This window comes from Callionymus lyra, chromosome 1, assembly GCF_982586985.1.
Source record: "Callionymus lyra chromosome 1, fCalLyr1.hap1.1, whole genome shotgun sequence".
Lineage (NCBI taxonomy): Eukaryota > Metazoa > Chordata > Actinopteri > Syngnathiformes > Callionymidae > Callionymus > Callionymus lyra.
This window is the reverse complement of record NC_141818.1, coordinates 27,528,153-27,543,497: the sequence shown is the minus strand read 5'-3', so window position 1 is coordinate 27,543,497 and position 15,345 is coordinate 27,528,153. Positions and strand designations below refer to the sequence as shown.

At 42.8% G+C, this 15,345-nt stretch overlaps 1 protein-coding gene and 1 long non-coding RNA gene across 5 annotated transcripts; one reads left to right on the top strand and one right to left on the bottom strand.

The window, feature by feature from the left end:
* Positions 1 to 2,851: 2,851 nt before the first annotated feature.
* Positions 2,852 to 3,209, bottom strand: LOC148088700 (uncharacterized). The gene is made up of 2 exons (XR_015712811.1): positions 3,049 to 3,209; positions 2,852 to 2,960 (listed from the first exon to the last, which is right to left on the bottom strand). It is a non-coding gene; the product is annotated as an uncharacterized LOC148088700 (long non-coding RNA).
* Positions 3,146 to 10,314, top strand: LOC148088699 (uncharacterized). 4 transcript variants are annotated; one of them, XM_087798866.1, is made up of 4 exons: positions 3,146 to 3,233; positions 5,003 to 5,097; positions 5,228 to 5,315; positions 5,456 to 6,822. In XM_087798866.1, exons 1-4 carry the CDS (start codon positions 3,186 to 3,188, stop codon positions 5,606 to 5,608), a joined length of 384 nt encoding a protein of 127 aa, XP_087654992.1. In that variant the 5' UTR covers positions 3,146 to 3,185; the 3' UTR covers positions 5,609 to 6,822. The 4 variants fall into 4 exon arrangements, 1 of the variants encoding a protein (XP_087654992.1); XR_015712809.1 differs by lacking the exon at positions 3,146 to 3,233 and adding an exon at positions 9,209 to 10,314 and having other exon boundaries at positions 5,016 to 5,097; positions 5,456 to 9,168; XR_015712810.1 differs by lacking the exon at positions 3,146 to 3,233 and adding an exon at positions 9,209 to 10,314 and having other exon boundaries at positions 5,017 to 5,097; positions 5,456 to 7,105.
* Positions 10,315 to 15,345: the final 5,031 nt, after the last annotated feature.

Here is a 15,345-nt window from a genome sequence, read left to right as displayed (position 1 = left end):
AAAGGTGAAGAATCAGCCCAGAACTACACGGCAGGACTTGGTCAATGACCTGAAAAGAGCTGGGACCACCGTTTCCATGGTCACTGTTGGTAATACACTAAGACGTCATGGTTTGAAATCATGCATGGCATGGAAGGTTCCCCTGCTTAAACCAGCACATGTTAAGGCCCGTCTTAAGATGGCCAATGACCATTTGGATGATCCAGAGGAGTCATGGGAGAAAGTTTTGTGGTCAGATGAGACCAAAATGGACCTTTTTGGTCATAATTCCACTAAGCGTGTTTGGAGGAAGAAGAATGATGCGTACCATCCCAAGAACACCATCCCTACTGTGAAGCATGGGGGTGGTAGCGTCATGCTTTGGGGGTGTTTTTCTGCTCATGGGACAAGACGACTGTACTGTATTAAGGAGAGGATGACTGCAGCCATGTATTGTGAGATTTTGGGGAACAACCTCTTTCCCTCAGTCAGATCATTGAAGATGAGTCGTGGCTGGATCTTCCAACATGACAATGACCCAAAGCACACAGCCAGGAAAACCAAGGAGTGGCTTTGTAAGAAGCATATCAAGGTTCTGGAGTGGCCTAGCCATTCTCCAGACCTAAATCCAATTGAAAATCTTTGGAGGGAGCTGAAACTCTGTTTCTCAGCGACAGCCCAGAAACCTGACTGATCTAGAGAAGATCTGTGTGGAGGAGTGGGCCAAAATCCCTCCTGCAGTCTGTGCAAACCTGGTGAAGAACTACAGGAAACGTTTGACCTCTGTAATTGCAAACAAAGGCTACTCTACCAAATATTAACGTTGGTGTTCAAATACTTATTTTCAGCTGTATTACACGAATAAATTGTTAAAAAATCATAGATTTTGATTTCTGGATTTTTCTTTTTAGATTATCTCTCACACGGTGGACATGCACCTACAATGAACATTTCAGACCCCTCCATGATTTCTAAGTGGGATAACTTGCAAAATAGCAGGGTGTTCAAATACTTTTTATAATACTTAATTTCCTTCACTGTATATTAATGACATTATTGAAAGACACAGTCGCACTGTTCATAAAACTTTATTTACATAAAACATTCACACAACATAAAGGAACTAACAAACCACCAAACCCAAACTATGAGATAAAAAACTAATGGTTTAATAAAAGGCGGTCAATGCTGGCCCTCTCTTTTATCATGGTTTTCTGTCCTGCAATGAATTGGTTATACATGGGTTCTTCACACAGTAATTCAATGTTGTAGGACTTGTCTTTCATGGAAGTCCCCAAAGTTCTCCATCAGAACCAGGGTCCACCATTTCCTTATTGTTGGAAGGTCAGACTGGAAGACAAATATGTATTGGAAGAACTCAGTTTGTTTGAAAAAAACAACAACAGGGGTTAATATTTTCATTTGCACATACTGTTGTGAAGTTGTATGGTGCCGCAAGGCATACTAAAAGAAAACAATAAAAAAGATAAATTGGAAACAAGTTAAATGATAAACATGTTAAGTAGAACCCGAATTTGAAATACTTACAACCATATCTCACCATCAGCATTAAGACTCCACAGTCAAGCCCACCAAATTATTGTTCTGTATTGAGATGTGAAACTAAAGGGATTTAAAAATAGTTAACACAGATAATGTTTCAAATTAGGAAAATTAAAAAAAAAAATACAACAATACAACAATAAGTAAGTAAGTAATTAGTATTTGTAGAGAGCTTTTCTAGACCAGAATCACACACAGTGAAGTAATAATAATATTAACTAACTTTTTGTCTATGCTTATTTGGTGTGTGTGTGTGTATATATATATATATATATATACATATATATATATATATATATATACACACAGTATATACTGTATATATATTGCTAGAACCTCAATTGCTTTTCAAATAAAAATAACTCACTTAATTGCTAATTAATAAACAATAAGTTGTAAGCCTACATTTGGCTGAGGTTATATATCTAGAAAAACAAGTTAACAGAAGCATTGCTGAAACTACGTGGAAACGTTAGGACATGAAATTACCGAAAACATTTTAAAAGCGTAGAACTTGTCATTTAATTATGTGAAAACATTATGACATGAAATAACAGAAAACATTTAAAAGAAATTTAAAAATTGCCATTTGTTTATTTTACCGTGTTGTCTGCCATGGTTGTCACAGTTTTGATTCTTTTTGTGTCTTGTACAAATTCCTCCATCTTCGTATTCGATAAGTCTTTCACAAAATAAAAAAAGGCGTAGTTATTCTGAGGCCACTTCCGGAATTGGCCACGCCCCAAACGATCGTCTAAACCCACTTCCTGTCTGAATCGACGTCGGTCTGAATCCTCTCCCACTGCAGCTGGATATACTTGGCAAATTTTGAGGTATTTTTTGTCTGTTTCAGTCTCTGGTCATAATGTTTCAGTCTTTTCACGCTGTCAGTTGGCCCCCTCAACTGCTGCACGAGCATTCCGCCTAAGGTGTTTGTTAGTAAACATATCTTCAGATCTTCAAGATCTTCAAGAGCAACTTTATTCGGCAGTACACAAACATGGAATGTATACATACATGAAATTCTTGTGGCTGTGTACATTCCGGAATTGGTTTTAACAAAAATTAGAAGAAAAAAATAGATAAGCAATATATACAAAAAGATAATAAACGCAGTGCAAAACACCATCAAACAGTGCAACAAATGGAGTATAACTGGCAAGGTCAATCAACAGTGAGATGGCGGAGGGGTAGAAAGTGTTCTTGTGGTTGGTAGCTCCGCAGGGCTCTGTAAAGCCTGCCTGAGGGCAGGCGCCAGAAGAGGTGTGATTGGTGAGTCGGGTCTTTGATGATGTTCCCTGCTCTCTTCCTAGTCCTGGTCTCGTACAGTTCCTGGATGCAGGGCAGGGGCGCACCAAATATCCGCTCTGCAGTCTTCACAGTCCACTGAAGTCTTCTGCTGTCCTGCTGTGTGACCGCTGCAAACCACACAGTGATGTAGGAGGGAAGCACTGACTGGATGACTGCACTGTAGAAGTTATTCAACAGATGCTTCAACAGCCCTACCTTTCAACTCCAATCCTCTGCTGGAACTTCTTCCGGGAGATTATTGTTCCCCGGGAGATTATTGTTCCCAGGAACTTGAAGGAGTCCACGGCTGCCACAGAGCTGCTGTTGATGGCGAGGGGGCACATGGGTGAGGGATGCCTCTTGAAGTCCACCGTCATCTCCACAGTCTTGAGCGTGTTAAGGTAAGGTAAGGTAAAACTTTTAAAAGTAAAAAATGTTTTTTTTCCAATAGCCACAGAAAATACAGCAATTTTTCATAACAAATTATCAAAATAAAATAAGAACAAGAACAAAGAGAAACAAAGAGAAAGAACAAGATGATACAATCTAAGTCTAAAGATAAAGATAAAGAACATAGATAAAAGAAAAATAACAAAGACAAAGGATACAAAGACTAACATAGAACAGAACATCCAGATACTTTCACTCCACTCCTGCCCCCGAACTCAGAATTGTACAATTTAATAGCCCGAGGAATGAATGAGTCCTTGAGACTATTTGTTTTGCACCTGGGAAGGAGCATTTGTGCACTCATTCTGCTTCTCTGCTCACTGATGACAGCAACTGTCACCAGTGAGTCCAGCTTCATTCCAACCATAGAGCCAGCCTTTCTAATCAGTCTGTCCAACCTGTTGACACTCCTCTTCGACACATTCCCACCCCAACACACCACAGCATAGAACAGGACACTGGCCACTACAGACTGGTAGAACATGCAGAGGAGCTTCTTGCAGATGTTGAGCTCCAGGTAGTTCCTGCTGCACCACCTAACCAGCTGCTCGACCTCAAGATGATCAGGCCGATGACGGTTGTGTCATCTGCAAACTTCAAGGGTTTGACAGCAGGGTGTTCAGAGGTGCAGTCGTTGGTGAAGAGAGGGAAGAGCAGTGGAGACAGTATGCATCCCTGGGGTCGCCGGTGCTGGTTGTCAGAGTGGTGGAGGAGGCTTCTCCCAGTCTCGCCTAGTGGCTCCTGCCTGTCAGGAAATTAGTGATCCACTGACAGATGGATTCGGTCACATTCAGCTGAGAAAGTTTGTAGGAGAGCATGCTGGGTTTGATGGTGTTGAACGCTGAGCTAAAGGCTGAGCAAAAAGGATCCTGGCATATTTCCCTGGGCTGTCTGTCCATCAGGTGCTGCAGGACATGGTAAAGTGCAAGGCTGACTGCGTCATCCACAGACCTGTGAGCACAATAGGCGAACTGCAGGGGGTCCAGCAGGGCTCCAGCTCCAGACTTCAGGTGATTCAACAACAGTCTCTCAAAGGTCTTCACGACTACAAACGTCACGGCAACTCGTCTGTAGTCGATTCTGGCAGGTTCGCCTCTCTCCTTGAGAAACATCCAAGTCAGCTTTCATCACCAGTGCTGTGTCTCAAAGTGAAACTAGCGTACTCAAAGTTAGTATTTTTAGTGCGTTAGTGCGTCTCAATTCTTAGTATACGAAATTTAGTGCGCCATGCACACTAAATTGGCGTACTAACACGCCCACAAAACTGAGTATGGTTTGATGGACACTAACCACCCTAAACAGCCGCCATATTAATGACGTTGACGTTGTGAACGGAAGTTACGTCACTACCAGTCAAATGGAAGCGGCAAGAGAGCATGTTGAGAGCGACACCCCCTCGGTCAATTTTTCAACTTTATACTGATGTAAGTTTTTCATTTCATATGTTTGCACTAGTGCTGTTGTATAGAAACGTCAGTAACGCTTGTTTATGTGTATTTTGGACGAAAACGTGAAGGCTAATGTTATTTCGCTAGCTTGCGAGAGAACAGTCACTAAACATACGTCATGACATGTACGTTACGTTTATTGTGGTATAAGATGTGTGTTCAAAGCCGAAATGCTGAAGCTAGCACACAGTATATAAACAATATTGTTTGTACTGTTCTGAGTATAGATATTATTGTATTTATTTTCATTTAAAAATGTATTTATTTTTAAGGGGGAGATGAAGACACAAGGGCCCTCATTGAGTGGTGATCTGCTAACGCCTCCCTGTAAAAAGGGAGGGGTTAATGCAGCTATCACTGGCTATGAGTAAGTGAATGAACAACATATTTTATCATGCTTACATGAATGACACCTTTCATAACTTACATGTTTGTAGACATTGATGTTACTGTAAGGAGTGTCATTGCATAGTTGTGTCAACTTTTATTTCAATCAGGGTGTTCATTAATGCCCGTGAGCTGGGGAGGAAGGTGACCCCAGCCTACGTCAAAAAGAAGTGGGAAAACCTTAAACAAGCATACAAGGTTGGTTTTCAAGCTAAGATGTCCTGCTGGCATACACATTACTCAGATCCCAGAAACAGTATTATAAGTTAAATGGCTTCATATGACAATAAGGATAGAGATGTAAAATATATAATACCCTCTAATTCTTTCCTTCACAGAAGCTGAAGTGCCCCTCAACTGGGGTCAGCACAGAGGGGGGTGAAGTCACTGCCGCATCCTGGAAGCGGTACACCTCGATGGATGAGGCGATTGGGGCCAAGCCTTCAATAACACCGCATCGCCTCATCCTCCCAGGACGCGGTTGTGGTTGAACCCCCCTCCGTGCAGACCCCACAGCAAAGCGCATCCACAGCATCTACCCAGAAAAGGCGGGTGGATGTTGTGGATGCGCTGAATGAGCTCCAAAAAAAGGATGGACACTTTTTGGAGCTCCAGCAAACCAACGCAAGAGAACTTATGGAGAGAGAAGAGAATAGTAGAAAAGACTCTGGCTCAAGCTCATCGCCGTTGCTGAGACAGATGTTGTGCAATATGATGCAGCAGGCGACCACCTCCGGGACATAACGGACGTCCACCTCCAAGGCCTTTATGGAGATGGACCTCCACCTTGTTTTAAGTATGCCAAATGCTCTCTCCACAACACATCTGGCTTTTGCCAGGCGGGCGTTGTAGAGGGCCTGAAGATGGTTGTGGAGAGGCTGGCGGTACGGCGTCAACAGGGTGATGGGCTGGCGCAGGCAGGGGTAGCCATCGTCTCCAATGATGCAGTACCCTGGTGGGGGGTACCTCCGTTCATAATAAAGAGGGCTGTGCTTTAGCACCCTCGCATCATGGGCAGACCCTGGGAACCCCACAAAAATGTCTATAAATCTAGCTGTGTGGTCACACACAGCTTGAAACTGAATAGAATAATTTTCTATTAAGGTAGCAGTCTGCGTCCTTGTTGGGTGGCTTCACCCGGACGTGGCAGCCATCAATGCTGCCAACAACATTGTGGAAGGCTGCTGTCTGTGAAAGAAATATTGCTTTATTACAATATTAATGTGTTTTAAACTGCTTACTACATTATCACAATATTAATATGTTCGCTTCTTTGCCACAAATGCATATGTGTTCGAAATCACTAATTGCCTTAAGCACAATGTGTATGTGTTTTGAAACTCCTCACAAGATATATCCCATCAGGGGTCAGCAAGGGCAAGTGAAAGAGCAGGGAACGAGTTGGGAGACGGAAGGTGAACAGATAACGGTGGGATACTCCTTAACCTTGAGTGTCATCTGTAAGACTGTTGTGAACTGCTGATGCCAATGCTCTGATGTAACCTGCACAATGAATCTTACTGAGGACAAACTAAGTTGGGAGGGGGGATGAGCAGAAGAGAATGCTTTTGATGTAACCTCCACAATATGTTTTACTTGTAACAAACTGAATAAAAAGGGAGGGACGCAAGGCCTTCGTTGAACAGTTGGTGCGAGCTAACTTCCGCGTTGGTTCTGCTGTTCCCTCCGGAGTGAAGAAACAATCTCTTACTGGTGTGAGTCTGAATCTTTTGCTATTGAACTGATTTGTCTGTGAAACTTTGTGAACAGTTTTTCTGACATTTTAACTTGGTCCTTCGAGCCGGATGCCAACGCCCTTTCTTCGGTGGATGATCGACGACGCCTGAACCACACGGTGCACCGGCCAGTGGGTCTTACAAACCCCTGGGAGACCTCCTTTCCACGAGGCCAGGAGTCGGACATCATCTACCGGAGAGAACGCTGACGGCATCCAAGACCAGATCAACTCCACCAGCGAAGAGATTGAGGTCAGTTGTGTTTTTCTGACTAAGTTGTGTCATTGTGATATAAAGCATCGTTGTATCAAATGAACGGAACGTGGGACTAAAGGGGACCACGAGATCACTGAGTGATCTAAGGCCGTATTGTTGTAATACGGAGTATCATTGTGAGTATCATTGTGACACAAGGTACAAGAAAATAGAAAGAGGTTTAATCTTTTCTGTTTAAAGGCCGTACTTGCAGTACGGGGTGTTACTGTAACACCAGGGCCATTTTCTCACTGAGAGGTTGTTGGGATTCTTGTCAGTCGAAACCTAAACGGTAATAAACGTAAAACTGACCAAGAATTTACAAAACCATCATAGAAATTGGAGTCTTGAGTAAAAGAAAGAATCTAAAACTGGTAAAACGACTGTGAGTATAAACACCCAGGGGTACCCGCCTCTTTTGAGGTAGAAGCTTGGTATCCGGTCGTTCCCAGGCATTTAGCATTTTCTTTCGAAAAAACTCGGCAAGACACATACCAGAGCATGAAGAAGGCAAATAAGACTTCTACGGGTGTAGAAGCAATTAATAAAAAGAGAGAAAAAGAAGAACGATTGCGTAAAATTGAGTTGGCAGAAAAAGGCAATAAAGGTTGTTGTAGATTTGTGGAAAAGTGGCGAAAAATATATGATTTTTCAGGAGATGTTGATGATGAGACAGAATTGAGTGACTTGTTGAGTAAATTGTCTTTGAAAGATACAGAAAAGGGAAAGTTGAACGAAGCACATGGAAAGCAGTGGTACTTTATCAAGGGAAATTAAAATCAACTAGTTCAGCTCAGGCAGCTGAGCTAGCAGCCCTTATAAAGGCATGTGAAATGTTTGAAGGTGATGATGTAACTATCTGGACAGATAGTCAATATGGATATGGTTCTGTGCACGTGTTTTGTCAATAGTGGGCGAGAAGAGGGTTTAAAACAACAACAGGGAAAGAAGTAGCTCACAAAGAGTTACTCGTTAAATTGTTGCATGTCATCCAACTACCAAAGAAGTTGGCAATATGTAAATGTGAAGCACATTTAACAGGAAATGATCCAGTCACTATTGGAAATAGACTGGCTGATCAGGCTGCAAAAGATGCAGCACATAAAAGCTCACAAGTGGGAACAATGCTTGCACAGAAGACCACATCCTCACAAGAAACACCTGTAAAAGAAAATGAAGTGTTAATAAGCAGACAACAAAACGCACCTCACACAGAGAACACATATTGGGGAAAACAAGGTGCTGAAACAAACTCAAAAGGTCTGAGTACACTATCAGATGGGAAACCGTGGTTACCAAAATCTATGTTTGAATGGGCAGCAAAATTGAGTCATGGTTTGAGCCATGTCTCAACAGGAGGGATGGTAGCACAAGTGAAGCAGCATTACCACGTTCAAGGGTTCACTCTATATTCAAAATTTTTTTGTCACAAGTGCCTTATTTGCATAAGGAACAATGCACAAGGGTATTTAAGACCCAAACGGGGAAAGTTCCCAGAACCACCAGAACCATTTCACACCATACACATGGATTACATTGAACTGAACAAAGCACAAGGTAAACAATATTGTTTGGTAATCATTGATGTGTTTTCAAGATGGGTAGAAATTTTTCCAACAGCACATGCTGATGCAAAGACAGTTGTTAAAGCACTGTGTGGTCGAATTATTCCTACATTTGGTATTCCATCGCTCATTCGAAGCGACAATGGTTCACATTTTCTTAACAAAGCTGTAACCAAAGTTGGTGAACTCCTGAACATTGATTTGAAACGACATTGTGTATACCACCCCCAGTCCGCAGGACTGGTTGAAAGAACCAATGGTACTGTGAAATCAAGACTTGTGAAAACAATGAGAGAAACAAAAAGACAATGGCCAGATTGTGTTGGTCTCGTTGAAATTGGTATGAGAATTGTACCCGCTGAAGGGAAGACATTGTCTCCATTTGAAATCATATACGGTAGACCTTATACCTTACCTGATCTTGCACCCAAAGGTCAGAGTATAACAGGAGGGTCAATTCCAGCACACATGAGAAGACTGTATGAACAGAGAGAGGTTCGTAAGCACAGTTTGTCCTGACCCACAGACTTTCCAGGTGCAAATTGGAGACTTGGTGTTTCTAAAAGTGCTGCGACGACTCAAGTGGGACAGTGAACGGTGGGACGGTCCTCACGAGGTGGTGGCTGTCAGTCCAACAGCGGTAAAGGTCGACGGCCGGACCGGTTGGATTCATCAATCTCAGTGTAAACTTCGACGACTGCCTCCTGGTCCTGACGGTTCTGGAGCCCCAACCACGTTTCAACAAGACAAAAAGACAGAGTGATAAAGGTCCTCTGCTGAGCCCGGCAGCCCTGTCACTCCGACGAAAGACCACAGCGCCCCATCCTCAATTGCACGTGTCAAAAAGACCACAGCGCCCCATCCTCAATTGCACGTGTCAAAAAGACGGACGAGTGAGGAAAGGTTCTTTGCTGAGCCCGGCAGCCTTGCCCTTCACTCCAACGCATCGGACGAGAGTTTATCCGCGGTAAACGCACGCTCTCGAGGGTTCAGAAGAAACCCCAACGAATGGAAAGAGAGTTCTTCCGCGGGAAACGCACACTCTCGAGAAGAATGATCAACCAACCACAGAGACTTCTCCGTTCCAGATGGGTGAGAAACTTTGGACGATGTATGATTGTATGTACTATGATTATGGGAATGGTTTTAGTCTTTTTGTGGGCATTGTACATCTTAGAGTGGGGTCCACCTAATTCTAAGGTAGTAGAACGAAACTTCAATCAAACTAAGAACCTGACTAGAAACAAACGAGATAAGGAATTTGATGACAGTTGTCGTTGCGGAGGGTCAAGCCTTTGTCTAGCCCAATGCAATGAAGGTGTTTACTTAGGGAAGGGACAACCAGGTTATGTCACACACAAAGACATTAGAGATATTAGTCGGCTACAACAATATACAGGCACCTTTATCAATCTTACACAACTAACTAATGACACGGTTTTGACAATTCCGTTAGCCAACTTCCACACTGAAACATCCAACAAAAAACGAAAGGCTGTACGGTTCAATGAATGGTCAACATATTGGTTCTATCTCATGTCCCAAGAAACCTTGGCTAAGAGAGATGCATGGTGGGGATGGGATAATTATGTAACGACAGAAAGAGGTGATTATTGGCCAAAAACCAAACGAAATAATGGCGCGAAAAATTGGAAAGATAAAGTGTACATGACGCACAGCGGAATGAATCTGATATTCACTTTTAAAGCCATGACAGAACTCCAGAACAAAGATAAAACAGATTGTAGCGTTTTGACACTATGGGCCTGGTAGGCAAATGGTGCAGATCCATTCGTCCTAATAAAAGTATGCTACAGACCAATCTTAGAAACCAAGACACACCTCCTCCCAACGGAGAAACCATCAAAGAATTGTTGGCAGTTGACACAGGACTCACTACTGATAACAATCTCTACCTTGAGCGTGTTGTAAACATTGCCAGATCCATCAGAAAGGATTGTGCAGTTTGCATGAGACCGAGGGCAGCAGTAACACTGGTTGAGCCGATTGGAAACTCGTCATGCGTGATGAACATGACACAGGGTTTCAAAGTGACAAGTTACTGCATGCCATATGCTCAAAGGTACCCCATAATCGGAGCAACGTCCAGACCCTTCTTGTTCCATCCACCGACAGAGGGCAAATTTATTTGCTACTCCCGAACATCCTGTGGTAATGACGTTTGCAGGGACTATGGGAGGTTGAATGCATCGTTCTGTGATCAAACCGTTAACTTGTCAAAGAATGTCTTGAAACACGTCATTCGATCCCAGTTATGGTGGTGGTGTGGAGGTGGGGTTTTGAGAAACAGATTGGTGGAAGAATGGACAGGTAAATGTGCTTATGTAACAGGAGTACAAGAGAAAAAGACTTATGTGTTGGATGATGATGACCAAATTGTAGACATGAATTTAACCGACGCGAGAGCTAAAAGAAGCATTCCTGATTCACCAATGGTTAGTAATACACCTGTGTACTTTGATGCCAAACTCAAAGCATGGAAGGTGTGGTCCCCAATCCAGTCTTACAATGGTTAAACGACACGTTCGGTAGCTGGAAAAATGTAATCCTAACTGTTGCCGGTATAGTTGTGTCTATTATCTCATTTTTAATTTTCTTAATAGCATGTGGTGTTCCTTGTTTGCGTATAATGATGGCTAAGATGATGAACGCAGTTAGCGTCAAGGTAGCTGCTCATGTCACTATAGCTATGGCACAATACGAGTTGGTGCCACTTGAAGACGACTCAGAATGCGAAGTCTAAAATGTATCGATGATATTCCAGTTTATTTTGACGCTGTAACTGAAAAGTCTACCAAGGCAGAGGTTATGAGCCGAGTGTTTTACAAATTGGAAATGTCGGGAAATGTTGTATATATATGTAATGGAAATGTTGGCTTCTTGCTGGGAAAGGGTTTCTATCTTCTTTTTGCCCCCAGGAAGGGTTTTTGGGGATAGTTTTCTTCCCATTTCAGCAATCAGTCTTTTAAAACACTGTTTAATATTGATAAACAGGAGGGAAATGTGAAATAAATATTGCTTTATTACAATATTAATGTGTTTTAAACTGCTTACTACATTATCACAATATTAATATGTTCGCTTCTTTGCCACAAATGCATATGTGTTCGAAATCACTAATTGCCTTAAGCACAATGTGTATGTGTTTTGAAACTCCTCACAAGATATATCCCATCAGGGGTCAGCAAGGGCAAGTGAAAGAGCAGGGAACGAGTTGGGAGACGGAAGGTGAACAGATAACGGTGGGATACTCCTTAACCTTGAGTGTCATCTGTAAGACTGTTGTGAACTGCTGATGCCAATGCTCTGATGTAACCTGCACAATGAATCTTACTGAGGACAAACTAAGTTGGGAGGGGGGATGAGCAGAAGAGAATGCTTTTGATGTAACCTCCACAATATGTTTTACTTGTAACAAACTGAATAAAAAGGGAGGGACGCAAGGCCTTCGTTGAACAGTTGGTGCGAGCTAACTTCCGCGTTGGTTCTGCTGTTCCCTCCGGAGTGAAGAAACAATCTCTTACTGGTGTGAGTCTGAATCTTTTGCTATTGAACTGATTTGTCTGTGAAACTTTGTGAACAGTTTTTCTGACACTGTCCCAGCCAAATGGGCAAAACCAGCTCCCACCAGTGGCAGTTCCTCTTCTGATGGGTGACGGACGACCTTGGAGAGGAGGGTGAGGACCTTCGTGCTCGTTTTGTGTATGGCACGGTGGACTGTGGCTCGGTGCATGCCAAAGGCTCTTCCCACCACACGGTAAGAGGTCCCACTAGCTAACCAAAAAAGAAAAACTATGGCCTCAATGACGGGTCCCCAGTCATGGTCACTCGCCTCACCTTGCAACCTCGGCAACCATCAGGGCATTAATAGATGGCCTGGAGACGCGGAAGTCGGGACGGAGGTCTCCACCATCGAAGTACAGTGCCAAAAGTGGCACTGTGGCATTTATTTGGCAGTACCGCCTGGGGTTTGGAGCCTGTTGGAGGAAAAAAAGTTCATGTTTTAATAAAGTTATATTAAGTAAATCTTCTTGTGTTTTCCTTTGTATTGCACTTTAAATGACTGAAACAAGCTATAAAATGCAGTAGTTCATTAATGCAGAAGTCATGCTCAGTATCCACTTTGAGACTTTATTTTAATATTGGAATTTTTATGATGCTAATATGATGATCAGTCACAATATAGACAATGCTGACTTACAATTATGCTTGACTTGTAGGGGAGCAGTTATACGTTACTGTATAATTCGTTTTCAAAGGACATTAACACCGTCACTGCTGTAGGACTACAAGATGTTTTCCCACACCTGTTATGATTATTTTTTCATCTTGAAGTCTACATATCCTATTTACAATACATTCACCTGTTATACCTCTTGGTCAAGTTGACCCAATCTGTTTCCTTCTTCCATCCACAATAATTTTTTCCTTCCCTTTATCACAGACCTATGTTTTTTCTTTTTTTAATCCGATTGACCTGTTCCCTACCTCTAGTCTGTCCTCCCTTTTCCCTTCTTTCCTTCCTTCACATAAAGTTTATTAGCAAAGCACACAGTTTATCAGGTAAAAACAATAAAAATATCAATATATATGCATATCTATAAATTTATATATGCATATATATTCATATACTTACAGGTACATTTTCTGCCAGCAGTAGAAGGATGAGACGTCTTCGCTGCTGATAGCGGCGTAAATACCTCTAGAATATTTCGTTATTCATATTTTTCTTTATTTCTTTTTCTCCCAAAGTTTCAAAACGTGCTGCCAGCAGGTGTCGATAGCGTTCCAACAGCTGATTGCAATCATCGTTAATTAGTAGTAGAAGAAGAAGCTGTCGCGTCATTTCCTGTTAGTGTGTAGCGTCAGTGTTTGATTTGAGACATACTATCTGTGGAGAATTTGCATACTAGTTAGTACGTACACTAAACTGATGCATACTAACTTCTAGTATACTAAGAGTAGTATGCGATTTGAGACACAGCACAGTTGTGGTCTATAGTCTGGTCTGTATCTTGGTGTACCCTTTGTTACTCAAACTGCGTATAGTATAATGAATTTTGGTCTCCATAATGCTCCTGCCACATTCGAGAGACTTATGGTCTCTTGAATGTGTCAAGTTAGGGTGTCGTTTTCTTAGACGACATCCAGCTGCTGACTTGAAGTTGCATCCACAGAAGTGCAGTTTCCTGAGACATGAAAACACATTCCTTGGTAGTAGACTCAGGGGAGGTGGAGTGCACACTATGGATGAGAACGTGCAGGCTCTGAAAGACTGGCCCACTCCCTGCTTGGTGGTGGGTGGGCGAAGGAAGTTGGGCGAGGTCGCTGACTTCATTCGGTCTGGTGTGTCGGTATGTCGGTCTATTGCTATTGCTAGTTAGCGCGGTCGCCTCACACCAAGAAGGTTGCTTGTTCGAGACAACCGTTCTGTGTGGAGTTTATATGTTCTCCCCGTGTTGCATAGGTTTACTCTGGGCACTCCGGTTTCCTCCCACAGTCCAAAAACATACAGAGGTTGATTGAGAACTTTGGAAAATTGTCTGTAGGTATGAAAGCGTGTGTGAATGGTTGTCTGTCTTTGTGTGCCCTGCGACAGACCGGCGTCCTGTCCAGGGTATCCCCTGCCTCTAGCCCTATGATACTGGGATAGGCTCCAGTCTCCCCACGACCCCCATGGATCGCAGTCTCCTGCCTGATGGCAGAGTAAAGAGTCTGTGAGCAGGGTGAGAAGGGTCAGCTGTGATCCGACCCGCACGTCTCCGGGTCCTGGAGACGTGGATGAGGTGAGGATGGACTCGATGGTAAAATTCAGTCGGCAGACGGGGTTTCTTCAGCTGCCACAGGAAGAACATCCTCTGCTGGGCCTTCTTGGTGAGGGAGCTGATGGTAAGTAAGTCAAGTAAAGTAAAGTAAAGGTTATTTGCAAAGCGCCTTTCTAGACCAGGGTCGCAAAGCGCTTTAACAATCAAAAACAGTACACAGTTCAAATAGATACTTTAAAAGGCCAACACACATAAGACAAACACAGGAGTCCCAGAAAATCAGGGGAAATCAGGCACAAATAAGAATATCATAAGTTGTTTCTTGAAGGAGTCAGTCTCATAAAACGCAGAGGGAGAGGAAGATTGTTCCGAAGATTGGGAGCAACAGCCTGGAAGGATTTCTCTTCTTTGGTCCGAAAGCATGTGCGCAGATCCATCAATATGATCCACAGATCTAAGAAAGGTGTAAGGCTGGATCAGATCACTGATGTAAGGAGCAGCCCTTACCATAAATAGCTCAGAAAAGTATGAACCAGAATTTTAAAATTGATCCTGAAAGAAAATGGCAGCCAGTGAAGAGTTTTAAGGATCGAGGAAATGTTAGTTCTTCTACTAGAGCCGGTCAGAATTCTCACTGCAGAGTTTTGTATTAACTGACACGAAAGTAAAGGATTACAATAGTCTAATCGAGAAGACACAAACTCATAGATTATAAGCTCCAGATCGTGTTGTGACATCATTTTCCTAAATTTAGAGATTTCTCTCAGTTGAAGGAAACAGTTGCAGTGTTACTGCACTACTAGATACATGTCTTTGTCAAATACAACACCCAGGTTTCTCAGGCTCAGTTTGACAGACTGGCCAAAGTCACCCAAGTACTGACTCA